The sequence below is a fragment of the Corythoichthys intestinalis genome, chromosome 12 (assembly GCF_030265065.1).
Source record: "Corythoichthys intestinalis isolate RoL2023-P3 chromosome 12, ASM3026506v1, whole genome shotgun sequence".
In the NCBI taxonomy this organism is placed as follows: domain Eukaryota; kingdom Metazoa; phylum Chordata; class Actinopteri; order Syngnathiformes; family Syngnathidae; genus Corythoichthys; species Corythoichthys intestinalis.
The window spans coordinates 12500183-12515053 of record NC_080406.1 but is presented as its reverse complement, the minus strand read 5'-3'; the positions used below and the strand labels follow the sequence as shown (position 1 = coordinate 12515053).

Here is a 14871-nt window from a genome sequence, read left to right as displayed (position 1 = left end):
CCACCCGGGCCACGAGCCACAGCCACAGCCCCCCAACCGGCACGGCACGCCACGGGACCCCCAGCGGCCCACCAAGCCCCAGGCAAGGCAGGGTCCCCCGCCGGTGCAGGCGACACCCCGCTGATACACCGGCGCCCAGCCAGCGACCCGCAACGGAGCGCAGGGCGGATCCCAGCCAGAGAAGAGAGGGGAAGGCGGAGGCAGGAGAACGCCCAGGAACTGCCACGGGGCGATGCAAGATCGGAGACCCGACCCCCCAACCCACTCCAGCGGCCGGCAGCCGAGGCAGAGGGGAGGCCACACCCCGGGAGCCACGCCATATAAAAAAAGTGTGGGACCCACCTACTACCCTATTACTGTGGCTGCCAGGTTCCCAAAGAGGTCTAACTTCTTCTAACGAGGTCTAACGAGGCTCCACCCGTTACCTGTATTAATGGCACCTGTTTTAACTCATTATCGGTATAAAAGACACCTGTCCACAACCTCAGTCAATCACACTCCAAACTTCACTATGGCCAAGACCAAAGAGCTGTCGAAAGACACCAGAGACAAAATTGTAGACCTGCACCAGGCTGGGAAGACAATCTGGAATAGGTAAAACGCTTGGTGTAAAGAAATCAACTGTGGGAGCAATTATTAGAAAATGGAAGACATACAAGACCACTGATAATCTCCTTCGATCTGGGGCTCCATGCAAGATCTCACCCCGTGGTGTCAAAATGATATGAACGGTGAGCAAAAATCCCAGAACCACACGGGGGGACCTAGTGAATGACCTACAGAGAGCTGGGACCACAGTAACAAAGGCTACTATCAGTAACACAATGCGCCACCAGGGACTCAAATCCTGCACTGCCAGACGTGTCCCCCTGCTAAAGCCAGTACACGTCCAGGCCCGTCTGCGGTTCGCTAGAGAGCATTTGGATGATCCAGAAGAGGACAGGGAGAATGTGTTATGGTCAGATGAAACGAAAATATAACTTTTTGATAGAAACACAGATTCTCGTGTTTGGAGGAGAAAGAATACTGAATTGCATCCGATGAACACCATACCCACTGTGAAGCATGGGGGTGGACACATCATGCTTTGGAGCTGTTTTTCGGCAAAGGGACCAAGTAAAGAATGAATGGGGCCATGTATCGAGAGATTTTGAGTGAAAATGTCCTTCCATCAGCAAGGGCATTGAAGATGAGACGTGGCTGGGTCTTTCAGCATGACAATGATCCCAAACACACAGCCAGGGCAACAAAGGAGTGGCTTCGTAAGAAGCATTTCGAGGTCCTGGAGAGAACTAGCCAGTCTGCAGATCTCAACCCCATAGAAAATCTATGGAGGGAGCTGAAAGTCTGTGTTGCCCAACGACAGCCCCAAAACATCACTGCTCTAGATGAGACCTGCATGAAGAAATGGGCCAAAGTACCAGCAACAGTTCGTGAAAAGCTTGTGAAGAGTTACAGAAAATGTTTGGCCTCCGTTATTGCCAACAAAGGGTACACAACAAAGTACTGAGATGAACTTTTGGTATTGACCAAATACTTATTTTCCGCGATTATTTGCAAATAAATTCTTTAAAAATCAAACAATGTGATTTTCAGTTTGTTTTTCCACATTCTGTCTGTCACGGTTGAGGTTTACCCATGTTGACAATTACAGGCCTCTCTAATAATTTCAAGTGGGAGAACTTGCACAATTAGTGGTTGATTAAATACTTATTTGCCCCACTCTACCTCTTCCCAAAAGATTATTCTAGGGGAGCACGACCCAAATAAATCAGTTAACAAGTAAGCAACTGATTGTAGTATTGTGTTGATGTGAATTGCAGAACTTCCACGAGGTGGCTTACTTCGCCGACAACAGACAGGACCTTCTAAACGGTATCAACGAATTCCTGGACTACAGCATTGTCATTCCTCCATCAGACGTGGAGGGGAAAGACCTCTTGAAGACAGTTGCTGACTTCCAGAAACAAATGCTGCGTAAACGGAAGGAAAGGGAGCTAAAGAAGCACCACTCCTCATCTGGTATGGAGCAGAACAACAAAGGTAATCCATCAGGGTATAACTATCATGGAAAAAAACGGCTCTAACATGACACACATTCTTCCTGTTAACATGCATTTAGATATAACTCAAGAAGAGGAGGAGGATGGAGACCAAGAGATTGACCCATTGAAGCGTTCCGGGATCCCTTTTGGAGGACTGATCCATGACATCCGGCGCCGCTACCCGAACTATGTCAGTGACTTGAAAGATGCTGTGGACATGCAGTGCGTCGCTGCTGTTATCTTCATTTACTTTGCTGCATTGTCACCTACTATTACCTTTGGGGGTTTGCTAGGTAAGGCTGGAGATATGATCTATTGTTAATGTTCCTTAGAAAGGAACCTAACACGGGTTGCGCCGAAGAATTCAGCTTGTTTTTGTTTGTTTTTTTGGCAGGGGAAAAAACAGAAGGCATGATGGGAGTAACTGAACTGATTGTTTCCACTGCAACACTTGGAGTTATATTCTCACTACTGGCTGGTCAGCCTCTTCTCATTATAGGATTCTCTGGACCTTTACTAGTGTTTGAGGAAGCATTCTACAAGGTAGAACACAATTGCAATCAATATTTGATTGATTTATTGTCTCATTTTCTTCCACCAAGCCGATAATAACCATGAGTTGTCGCTTAGTTCTGTCAGGCCTACAATTTTGAATATCTGACCGGTCGTGTGTGGATCGGCTTCTGGCTCGTCTTCATTGTCCTGGTGATCGTGGCGGCGGAGGGCAGCTTTCTTGTTCGCTTCATCTCACCCTTCACTCAAGAGATATTTGCTTTTCTGATCTCCCTCATCTTCATCTACGAGACTTTCTCTAAGCTCCTAAAGGTAATTGCCCAGATTACATTTTCAGTTTGATAGTGTTTCTCACCTGCTCGTTTCAGTTATAACTTTGGATTGTTTTTTATTTTTAATTTTTTTTTTAGGTGTTTCAAGAGCATCCGTTAATGTCATGGTACCCTGGACTCCCAACCCCTCCGTCTGAGCAGCAGGATGTCCAGAACCAACCCAACACTGCTTTGCTCTCTCTGGTCCTCATGATGGGCACTTTCTTTCTGGCTTTCTTCCTCAGAAAGTTCAGAAACAGTCGTTTTTTAGGTGGCAAGGTAATTTAGATCTACATTAGAAACATCAATTTGCCACACCTAACTTAAGTTGTTGTTATGTGCATTCTATCGTAAGGCCCTCTGTACTCACCTTGATTTTTACAGTGACTTTCTTTCTTTTGACCCACAGGCAAGAAGAATCATTGGGGACTTTGGCATTCCCATTTCAATTTTAATTTCTGTGTTTGTGGACTACTCAATCACAGACACCTACACACAGGTAGAATTGCATATCCACGCTAATCTGAATTGTACGACTTGGTAATTTCTCTTGTATCTTCATAGTTTGTCAGTTCAACATAGGATTGATTTCTTAAAGGATAGAAAGACTTGTAGTTCTTAAAAGATAAACGTTATTATGAGTTTTTAAAAAAATTGATATTTAAACCCTTCTTGATATTTTTGTTTTTATAGAATTTGGAAAATTTGTTCAACTAGTTGGTCACCATTGTTGTTGACGTCACAGGGCAGTGACGTCACATAGCTACGCTGCCGTGCTTCCAGAATATGACTTTGGCATCTGTTCAACCCTTTCAATTTGAACTCAAGAGGAAAATTAATGAGCATTACAGCACTGTCAATATTTCACAAAACGGGCAGCAAAAGTAAAATGAACAGGAAAGATGGGATGAGATGAGATGAGACTAGGAAAAAAAAAAACGGTGTTCTGCCAAAATGTGCTACACTGGCGAAACGTCCTACAAGAGGCAATTTAAAACCCAAAGTACTACCGTGCACGTTCAGCTTGTTTAGTTTAGTTTCATACAGACAGAACATACTAAAGATGCCTTAAGAAAGAAAATACTTAAACGTAGTAATATCAAATATGGGACGTTAAAATATTCAACGTGACTAATGTGGTCAAAAGATGAACAATCTGCTTTAAAACTACCACAAGAAAACACAATGCTGAAAAGTATGAGAGGAAAACACATGCAAAAAGTATTTTGAGGCAATAAAAAGGTAATAAAAGACTCAATAAAAACACAAATAGAAAATTCTAGCCGCTTTTAACTGATGTGCGCATGTGTTGGAGGAATTGTAGTAACCCCGGTAGTGTTCGTCTAGTGACAGTTACAAATTACGTCATCAGCCCCAGCGTCCATTGCACGCATAAAACATGGCACCCTCCGTAGGTCAAAACATGTACTAAATATTCTAGTTTTTTAAATCAATGGCAATATTTTATGTGTTCCTAATAACATACTTTTGTAAAAGAGAACAGTGGTGGCTTATTACAGCCTATAAGTCTTTAAGTCCGAGGTTCCCTTTAATACCGTGTTCTCTTGTTGTCTACTTCTAGAAACTCGACGTGCCATCCGGCTTTTCAGTCACTTCTCCTACCAAGAGGGGTTGGTTCATCAGTCCCTTTGGTGACAAGCAGCCCTTCCCCACTTGGATGATGGGAGCGTCCGTTGTACCCGCCCTTCTAGTATTCATCCTCATTTTTATGGAAACTCAAATCACTTCGTGAGTGCACCATATTTTCATAGTAACCCACCACTTATGTACTTTCCTATTTGTGAATTTTATCAGAGAAAATTTGAGCTATTTGCTGAAGAAAAAACATGTGTACCTTTTTGTTTTCATTTTTTTATGCCTGAAAGTGAAAAGTAGAAATTACCCTATTTTTCGGACTACAAGTTGCACCTGAGTATAAGTCGCACCGGCCATAAAATGCCCAACAAAGAGAAAAAAAAACATATATAAGTCTCACCGGAGTATGAGTCGCATTTTGGGGGACATTTACTTGATAAAATCCAACGCATAGAACAAATCTGTCATCTTGAAAGGCAATTTAATATAAAAATACAATAGAGAACAACATGCTGAATAAGTGTACCGTGCATGAACAACGAAATACTAATATACTGTCCTCACCAGGACGCTACTGTTCGGTTCTGGCTATACAGCGAGCTAAACTCCCAAATGACGATGCTTGACGTCCGTATAATTTGCGGAATCAATTTTGTCCTCGATACCAAACAGGTAAGCATCAACGTAAATAAATGATAATTAGGTGCTGTTACAGCAATAACACAAACGGTTAGCATGCGTTGGCTAGCACTAGCACATCGTTCAAACAACCACACAACTGGCTTTAAGTGTCCGATCGCGGGTGGAAAACACACAACAACAACAGAAAAGATGATACACACAGGCGTTGCCTCTGTGGAGATATTTTACAAGCATAAACAATGAGCGTAGGTTCGCAGCCGTGTTTCTCTCTCGCTGACTCGCCCACTCACTCAAGTTGCATAGCTGTCCGTCTTCTTCTGGCGTGTAAGCGGTCTTCTTTACGTAAACAAGTACGACTGCGCCCTCATGTGGGTGTGAAAGCGCCACAGACTAAAAGCATGCATTTCAATATAAAAAAGTCAACAACACAATTAAACACATTGCCAAAGGCAGAATGCGAACGTGGCCATAGCTATTAAGTTATTCATATATCTAATAACAAGTGCTAACAAGTTTACCAAACCATCAGTGTCACTCCAAAACACCAAAATAACATGTGAAATGATACCATAATGTGTTAATAATTTCACACATAAGTCGCTCCTCAGTATAAGTCGCACCTCCAGCCAAACTATGAAAAAAACTGTGACTTATAGTCCGAAAAATACGGTAGTGTTTGGCAAATTGCTTACATTTTCAGAAACCCTCACTGAACTCTTCACTGTTTTTGTGGTAAGACCAAATGTTAAACTCATTCAGTTTTCTGTTTAGAGGATTTTGTCCTATAATTTAAGACACAGAATATTACATCTCAGTTAACTCTAAGGCTGCATTGACGGTGCGCGACGCCGAATCCATTTAGACTGGGAACGTTCGTTCATTCGAAACCAGAGCATTCACAGTCATTCTGTCCGATTTTCAGGGCATTGACAGGTCATTTCCTGTTGAGTTTGAGTCACTGCCTATTCATCTGGGTGATTCCCAGGTCACTTCCTGTTTTGTAACTCAAAATAAACAGGAAGTGTCCAGTAAATATCCCAAAATCAACAGGAAGTAACTCAAAATCAACAGTTAAATTACCTTAAATAGCCCAAAATTACCTCATTCCCTGGCATTGGCTGCCACTGACGACCATAGACGTTCAATGTTCGAAGTGGGAGGGTGGCACCCTCTCAGTTCAAATGGATTGGACGTCTACGAGTGATAAACTCATTCCAATTCACAGCAGAAGCTTGTTTTTCTGTTTATAAATTGTTTGTAGAATATCCTAGAATGATTTCCTGACCAATGTATCAATAATCGTTGTACCACCATATGGTCAGATCATCATTATCGTGACCTTTGTATCGCAAATCGTATCGCACCGTGAGGTACCAAGAGGTTCCCACTCCTGGTCAGAACCTTCCCCCACTAATCAGCATTAAAAAAAAAAAAAAAAAAAAAACATTTTTTGACGCTTGTAATTGATGAGTACTCACGTTTATTTGCTCTTTGTGATTCTCTTTTCCATACAAAGCAGGAGTTAACCAGGGGTGGAAGTGGTTAGAATTTCTTGCCGGAACTCTGTGTTAAGAAGGCCGCCACGGAGCCAGAATTTCTTTTTTTTGGGGGGGGGTTTACACCTCCTAAAACCACTGAAATGCAGATAAAACTGCTTTTGGCACAGTTATTCCTATAACACATACAAACAAAACATCATTTTCATTCAAAATAGTATTTTTTCAATTATTTGCAAAATAAGTCAACAAAAACAGAAGTAACCCCAACCTCCATCTAATCCCCCCCCCCCCACATTTCCTAAATGCAAATCCTCAATTTTAACTAGTTAATAACATTGGATGTACATTAAAATTGAAGCTAATGTCATTAGTTTTTTTTTTTTTTTTTTTATTAAATAAAGATATAACTTACATACAGTACAGGCCAAAAGTTTGGACACACCTAATTCAATGCAACACAAATGAAGGTCCCTAAACCACTGATAAAGCAATAAATTTCACTAATCAACCCTGAAAATGCATACCTGTGAAGTCAAATACCATTCTAGGTGACTCCCTCTTGAAGCTCATCAAGAGAATAGCAAGAGTGTACAAAAAGTATTTGGAGCAAAAGGAGGCACTTTAAAGATGCAACAATATTATACATGTTTTTAGTTATTTCACCTGTTTTTACTAAGTACATAGCTCCACACATGTTCATTCATACTTCTTTTACGTTCAGTGAGAATTTACAATGACACTTGACAAGTCTAAATAAATGATGGACAGTAGATCAAATAAACAAGCCTCCTCAACTCTTTCCTTTCTCGTAAAGCGCTGATCAATTTTCTGTTGCATTGCTCTTTTTTTATTGCATCAATTCACCAAGCGTTTTTTTTTTTTTTTTTTTTTTACATAGTGTCCTGTCTACACTAAATGTGAATTTGTTTAGGTGGCAAAACGAGGCAATAGTGGATTTTTTAATTTGAATCTTTTCTTCACTTTTGACGAATCATAAAGCTGCAACACACACATGCACTCATGTTCAAAATGACCCACATAAAACAATAAACATTTTACACAAAACAATTGGTGATCATACGTTCCTCCAGTACAATCAATATGTAAATTTAGTAAATCAAATCAGCCTAGTCTGCATAATAAAGTCCGCTAGCTTAGATGCTACGAATGCTAACGTATTCACACTTCTCTCATAGCAAATCGCTAAACATAACCAAGCAAACATTATTTCCAAACTTAACCACAAATGCCAACACCAACATACATCAACTGAAACAACTTACAGCTTCAGGTGGGCCGAACCAGAGTAAGTAGCTTCAGTGACGTGCGGTCAGGGGAGGCAGGTGAGGCAGAGCCTCACCTGTCATCATGACAAAAAAAAAATTATAGCATCAAATTTATATTAATATTTGTCCATTGCTCTTTATGTCTGACTCATTTCAAACATTTTCTATAGTCAAAATCGCTGAATTTGCCCATTTCCTGTTCAAATAAAGAAATGAAACGAGAGGTGCGGCAGCAACGAGTAAAGCCTCACCTCTGATTGCGCAGTCCTTAACAAACTGGGTTGATACATGGAATTGGAGCGTGCTGGTTGCCGTACATCTGCATGTCGCCATTATAATGTTTCCAGATACGTTTATTTGACCTGATTTTCCTCAGTCTGGCTAATGTCTTTAACCCTTAAAGTTTAATGTTTGTTAGCGACATATTTAGTTTTGCTGATGGGAAATAAAACCGCAGTGAAAAGGCGCAGGTTGCGGCAGATAGTACTCTGCCGCACTGCAAGGGGGCGTACGTGAAACTGGACTTTCCGTTAAAAGTGGACGCGGTTAACACAACGCCTGAGCTAAAAGGTTTGCTTCAAACTACGGGACAGAGGATAACTCGCGCTTTTCAAACGGACTGGTACACCCGAAAAGACTGGCTATGTGGCTGTCCTTCGAAAAATCGCCTTTGCTGCTTTCCCTGCCCTTTTCTTCTCAACTTGTGCCAATGTCTGGACTAACACGAGATATTGTGACATTAAAAAACTACCACGAAGCCTCAGCAAACATGAGAGCTCGACCACTCACATTCAAAGCCTGTTTGCTTTAAAAACTTTTGGAAGCTCAAGGATCGATTTGGCTTTGACGAACAGCGGAAGCTCAACGGTAGCATCCTCAAAGCTAAGGTAAAGAAAAGAGTTTGAAAGACCTCATTAATGCAACCTGCATCCTAGCTAAACAGGAGTTAACATTTCGTGGTAACGATGAGCGTGTAGCTCTTCTAAACGTGGCATATATGTAGAACGATTACATGGTTTTGCTGAGAAAGATGAAAGGTTAGCTAGACATTTGGACACATCCACTGTGTTTTCTGGCTTGTCAAATAGAACACAGAACGATCTAATTGAAGCAATCCTCTCCATTGAGGCGGAGAGATTTTTTTTTAAAGTAAAGGAAAATAAGGAGGACTTTTACTAAAAGGGCGTAGGTTTGCATAGGGACGGTAGGGACATAACACTACCAACTTTTCAGCATGCTAAAATTGTCCCTACCAACTTTTAAGCAACCTTACCTTTTTTGCATGATACAATGTTCAGTTATAAAGAGAATTTAGATCTTTCAATAGTTCCATATGTTGTAAGGATAGAATTGACCCTACCATTATTAAGTGAATTATTTTCACTATGTTTATGTTTGCTAATAAAAACCAGACATTTATTCAGGAAGTTTTCAAAATGTTTCTTTAGTATTTTTTGAAAACAAAGGTTTGAATCGAACAGTGTATCATCTGAACCAATGCACGTAAAAGTTATTATCAGTAGATAAGGATTTATTTTGCATTGATCATTTTGCCTATTAATTAATTAGGTTCATATGCATGAGAAATGTGGCCCTTTGCCCCCTTCATCCAATCTGTTTGGTCTAATTAATGTCCCGTCTCCAGCAAAAAGTGTACCTACATGCAGGTTATGCTGTTATATCGTCCCTACGAATGTTGAGACCAAACCTATGCCCTTCCAAAGTAACGCCGGTTTTTGTGGTGAAGGACAGGCGCAAGACCACAAAGTTTTCATTTCAATCTTATTTAAAAAAAAAAAAAAAAAAAAAGAGCTTAGACCAAGAAAAATACAATAGAATATTTAAAAACTAACTCTAATTCTTTGTTTTTCTTTTCACACTTTTTGTTTAGCAATATGTAATAAATTGATTAAAGTTTCAGAATTAAAAGTTTTAAAAACAACTGAATATTTCACTAAAGGTCAGAATTGAATTGTTGAGCAAATGCATGTTATTTTCTTACTTTTACGTATCGATAATATGTACCGTGTGTGCGTGTTTTGTGAAGAATGCTGATGAGATATGAAATAACCAGTACCCAATTGAATAAGCTACCCTTTTTGGTTTATATATTTGGAAATCTGACACTAAAGGAGTCAGTGCCTCACCAACCATGAACCTCACCGCACGTCACTGGTAGCTGTTCCTTAGCCATGTCAGAAACATCTGCTTCTCAGTCATAAATGGCAAGAGTTCAGACACACCCAACTCCGCCACCAGCGGGCATCATTTGACAAAATACTATACTTTAAAACAAACATTCACACATAGGATTTTGACAGTTGCCGTCATATTTTCGGGATCAAAGTACCGTCGGAACGGCGTTCCGGGTTGAAAACTCATGCCGGTACGGAGATCCGGCTCGTTCCGGTCCACTTTCACCCCTGGAGTTAACTATACATCAATTAGCATACTGCACATTTACATAGTATTTCTGTCCCCCCGCTCAGCCTGATTGTCAGTAAGAAGGAACGTCGTCTGGTGAAAGGTTCAGGGTTCCACCTGGATTTGCTGCTCATCGTCATTCTCGGAGCATTCTGCCCACTCTTTGGCCTGCCTTGGCTAACAGCAGCCACTGTGCGCTCGGTCACGCATGTCAACGCCCTCACTGTCATGAGCAAGGCCACGGCGCCTGGAGAGAAGCCCATGATTCAAGAAGTCAAAGAACAGAGACTGACAGGGCTTTTTGTCGCTGTGCTTGTTGGTAAGCATACGTAATGTGATGTTTTAATAAGTTAATACCATCATTTTAGTCATTAATTGTGTTTAAAATGTAATTTCAGGTATGTCCATCGTGATGACTGATGTTCTGCGCCTCATCCCTCTTGCTGTGCTCTTTGGTATTTTCTTGTACATGGGGGTCACCTCTCTGACGGGGATTCAGTTATACGAACGCATCACGCTCATGGTCACGCCGGCGAAGCACCACCCTGACCACATTTACGTCACCAAGGTAACATGATTTTTCAATTGATATACAGTTGCAGTCATACCTGGTTCTAGGCTTTACTATTTTTTAAGAAGTAATATTTTTTTAATCAAATACCGCCATTGGTGGTATTTGATTAACATTTGGCCATAGACTTCACCATCAGTTGACGAGACAGCCAGACATTGCGCCTTGGCTCCCCGTAAGGGGCCGGGCCAGGCAGAGTGTCATGGAAACTTTCACTGTGATAAACTCAAACAAACCCTGCGTTCTAACGACAAATTTAGGTAGAAACAGGACGAATGTTTTAGTGCATACAAGCAGACAGGAGTGTCTCAAGAATGATTTGGTCGAGGATTCAAGGTAATTATGATATAAAATAGTGCCATGCATGCACTTCGAAACATTGTGAAAAAAATTAAATGGATGGAAAAAATTAGCGTAGCTTTAGCTTGAAATACTTACGTTAATTGAATGATAACTGCTGGGTTTTTTGTTTTTAACCAAAATTCTAGACTGAATTACGTTCATGTCTATAGAAATTCCAGGATTCACGCTTTTATCTACAATAATTCTCAATTTAAAAACCTCTTTGTTTTGTGATGGCCGCCAGGTTGGATTTTGTATCCATACACAATAGCGGAACTTCACATTTAAATAATCAGGTAATTTTCAGCCAACTGCCAGTTTTTTGGCAGAAAACTAGTAATCTAGATATTTCTGTGCCCATACAAAAAAACGGTTTTATTTTATGTAACATTTCAATCTAAAAACGACGAGGGTCAGATAGCTGGCAAGACATGCTGAAGCAATAGTGACATCGAAATTGAACCTAAATAAGTGGGAAGAACAAGTATTTGATACACTGCCGATTTTGCTGGTTTTCCCACTTGCAAACCATGTAGAGGTCTGTAATTTGTATCATAAGTTCTCTTCAACTGTGAGGGACAGAATCTAGTACAAAAACCAGAAAATCACGTTGTATGATTTTTAAATAATAAATTTGCATTTAATTGCATCAAATAAGTGTTTGATACATCACAAAAATCGAACTTAATATTTGGTACAGAAACCTTTGTTTGCTATTACAGATACCAAACGTTTCCTGTAGTCCTTGACCAGGTTTGCACCCACTGCAGCAGGGATTTTGGCCCACTCCTCCATGCAGATCTTCTCCAGAGCCCTCAGGTTTCGGGGCTGCTGCCGGGCAACACGGACTTTCAGCTCCCTCCATAGATTTTCTATCGGGTTCAGATCTGGTGACGGGCTAGGCCACTCCAGGACCTTAAGATGCTTCTTACGGAGCCACTGTTTAGTTGCCTTGGCTGTGTGCTTTGGGTCATTGTCATGCTGGAAGACCCAGCCACGACCCATATTCAGGGCTCGCACTGAAGGAAGGAGGTTGTCAGCCAAGATCTGGCGATACATTGCCCCATCCATCCTCCCCTCAATACAGTGCAGTCGTCCTGTACCCTTGGCAGAGAAGCAGCCCCAAAAAATGATGTTTCCTCCTCCATGTTTGACGGTTGGGATGGTGTTCTTGGGGTTGTACTCATCCTTCTTTTTCCTCCAAACACGACGAGCCGAGTTTAGACCAAAAAGTTCAATTTTGGTCTCATCCGACCACATGACCTTCTCCCATTGCTCTAGATCATCCAGATGGTCAGTGGCAAACTTCAGACGTGTCTGGACATGCACTGGCTTCAGCAGCGGGACCTTGCGTTCGCTGTAGGATTTTAATCCATGACGGCGTAATGTGTTTCCGATGGTTTTCTTCGAGACTGTGGTTCCAGCTCTCTTTAGGTCATTGACCAGGTCCTGCCGTGTAGTTTTGGGCTGATCCCTCACCTTCCTCATGATCAGTGATGCCCCAGGAGTTGAGATCTTGCATGGAGCCCCAGAACGAGGCAGATTGACCGTCAACTTGAACTTTCTAATAATCGCTCCAACAGTTGTTACCTTCTCACCAAGCTGCTTCCTTATTTTCCTGTAGCCCATCCCAGCCTTGTGCAGGTCTATTATTTTATCCCTGATGTCCTTACACAGCTCTTTGGACTTGGCCATTGTGGAGAGGTTGGAGTTTGTTTGTTTGAGCATGTGAACAGGTGTCTTTTACACAAGTAAAAAGTTCCAACAGGTGCAGTTACTTCCGGTAATGAGTGGAGAACCGGAGGGCTTCTTAAAAAAGAACTAAGAGCCGAAATATTTACTAGTTGGTAATGTATCAAATACTTATTTCATGCAGTTAAATACAAATTTATTATTTAAAAATTATAAAATTTGATTTTCTGGATTTTTGTATTAGATTCCATCCTTCACAGTTGAAGAGAACTTATGATACAAATTACAGACCTCTACATGGCTTGTAAGTGGGAAAACCAGCAAAATCGGCAGTGTATCAAATACTTGTTCTCCCCACCGTAAATAAGTTGTGATTGCATATAGAAAAATGCAAAATTTGCTTTTGTTGAGTAAAATTAAGATGATTCTGATTGCTTTCCTCAAGTATGAAGTTTCTCATGTGAAAATTAAGTGATTTATTAGCTGTTAAGAACTTATTTCAAAATTGCATTAAATCAAAAAAAATTGAAGTCGCTATTTTGAGCAAAAACTTATATGATATGTCAAATATTAGTATTGATCCTGAAAAAATAGGTGATTATATCTGCATTTGGTGATTTTTGTGCATCTAATGTAAAATCTGAGAATTTTATAGCTATTTTAAGTTTTGTTACACTTATATAAAAAATGATTAATCGGGATTTTATTAGGGAACAACTTTGAATTTTTTTATGCCGCTGCTCATGGAGACGCATATATGCCGAAGGGAGGTGCTTGTTTTGGTTTTAGTTCGCTAGCGACTTTGGTTTTGAAAATATTTGAATTTTAAGTTTTTTAAAATAGGCCCCCTACGGAGCGGCCCCGTGCCTCGTTTCCCGTCAACTGATAGTGAAGTCTATGCATTTGGCAATAGAGCAGAGTGGGGTTTTAAACCACTTCTCAGACACGCTGACAGCATCTGAAAAGTGACAGAAAATCTCGCCCGAGTCACTTCAAGTGACTCGAGTCCCCAACCTCGAACGCACGCACAGGCAGTTATTCTGTATACTCACACACGCAGACAACAGCAAGAATATCTCCAGTATATGCTCTCACTCGTGTACTCTGTCATTAGTGGTAGGACGGCAGAACACTGTCCAACCGTGTGTGATTGCAGCCAAAAGCCAAAGCGGGTCCATTCTTAGAGGTCATGTTGCTTCAGTCGGTGAAAAAATGACAGTCTTTAGTGTTTGGGATGTTATGGATTCCAGCATTGACGCAGATGCCCAGAAGCCTGAGTAATGACAGTCACATGAAAGTGTTCAAGCTCGGGGCTTCCCCTAGGAAAGGACATACTATTGTCCTGATGTCGATTTGCACAGCAGATAAACCTTAATCGAATGTACATACGTGCATCGGCACTACCCCCACGATTCGATTTGATTACGATTCGGAAGGCCACGATTTGATTCGATTCAGAGGGTCACGATTCGATTCGGTTCGATTTGGCAATGCATCGCGATGCATTAAAGCCTGGGATGCATTAAAATTCTAAAGCAAAGCATATTTTTCGTGAATCATGAGGCAACACAAGCGGTCAGACATTGAACAACTTTTTATTGGCTCTTGTGTCACTCCTGGTTGAAGTCAAATGAAAATACTTTCAGATATATATATTTAAAAAAAAAAAAAAAAAAAAAAAACAGATCACAGCATTTAATTAGTGCTTTGAATGAGACCAGGGCTTTCTCATTTTTTTACACACAGTAGCAGCCTTTCAGACAGTGCAACATCTGAACTCCTGTGCAAAATCAGTAATAACAGTCATTTTATTTTAGTCACAACGACCCATCAATAAAAATATTCAAGTTAATATTAAAGAAAAGGACAAAGAAAATATTGTAGTGCAACAGCATCTTTATCGCAATATCAATCCAGGGATCAGTTCAATTGCAAACAAATCATCAACTA

General features: G+C 40.8%; 1 protein-coding gene across 2 annotated transcripts in view; it reads left to right on the top strand.

The window, feature by feature from the left end:
• Positions 1 to 14871, top strand: part of slc4a3 (solute carrier family 4 member 3) — a 94092-nt gene that overhangs the window by 59072 nt on the left and 20149 nt on the right. For both annotated transcript variants that reach the window (XM_057852194.1, XM_057852195.1), the window contains 9 exons: positions 1824 to 2043; positions 2123 to 2338; positions 2440 to 2588; positions 2676 to 2870; positions 2969 to 3148; positions 3279 to 3368; positions 4452 to 4618; positions 10382 to 10635; positions 10715 to 10884. In XM_057852194.1, coding sequence (XP_057708177.1) covers positions 1824 to 2043; positions 2123 to 2338; positions 2440 to 2588; positions 2676 to 2870; positions 2969 to 3148; positions 3279 to 3368; positions 4452 to 4618; positions 10382 to 10635; positions 10715 to 10884 — 1641 coding nt within the window. The remainder of the gene's footprint in view (positions 1 to 1823; positions 2044 to 2122; positions 2339 to 2439; positions 2589 to 2675; positions 2871 to 2968; positions 3149 to 3278; positions 3369 to 4451; positions 4619 to 10381; positions 10636 to 10714; positions 10885 to 14871) is intronic.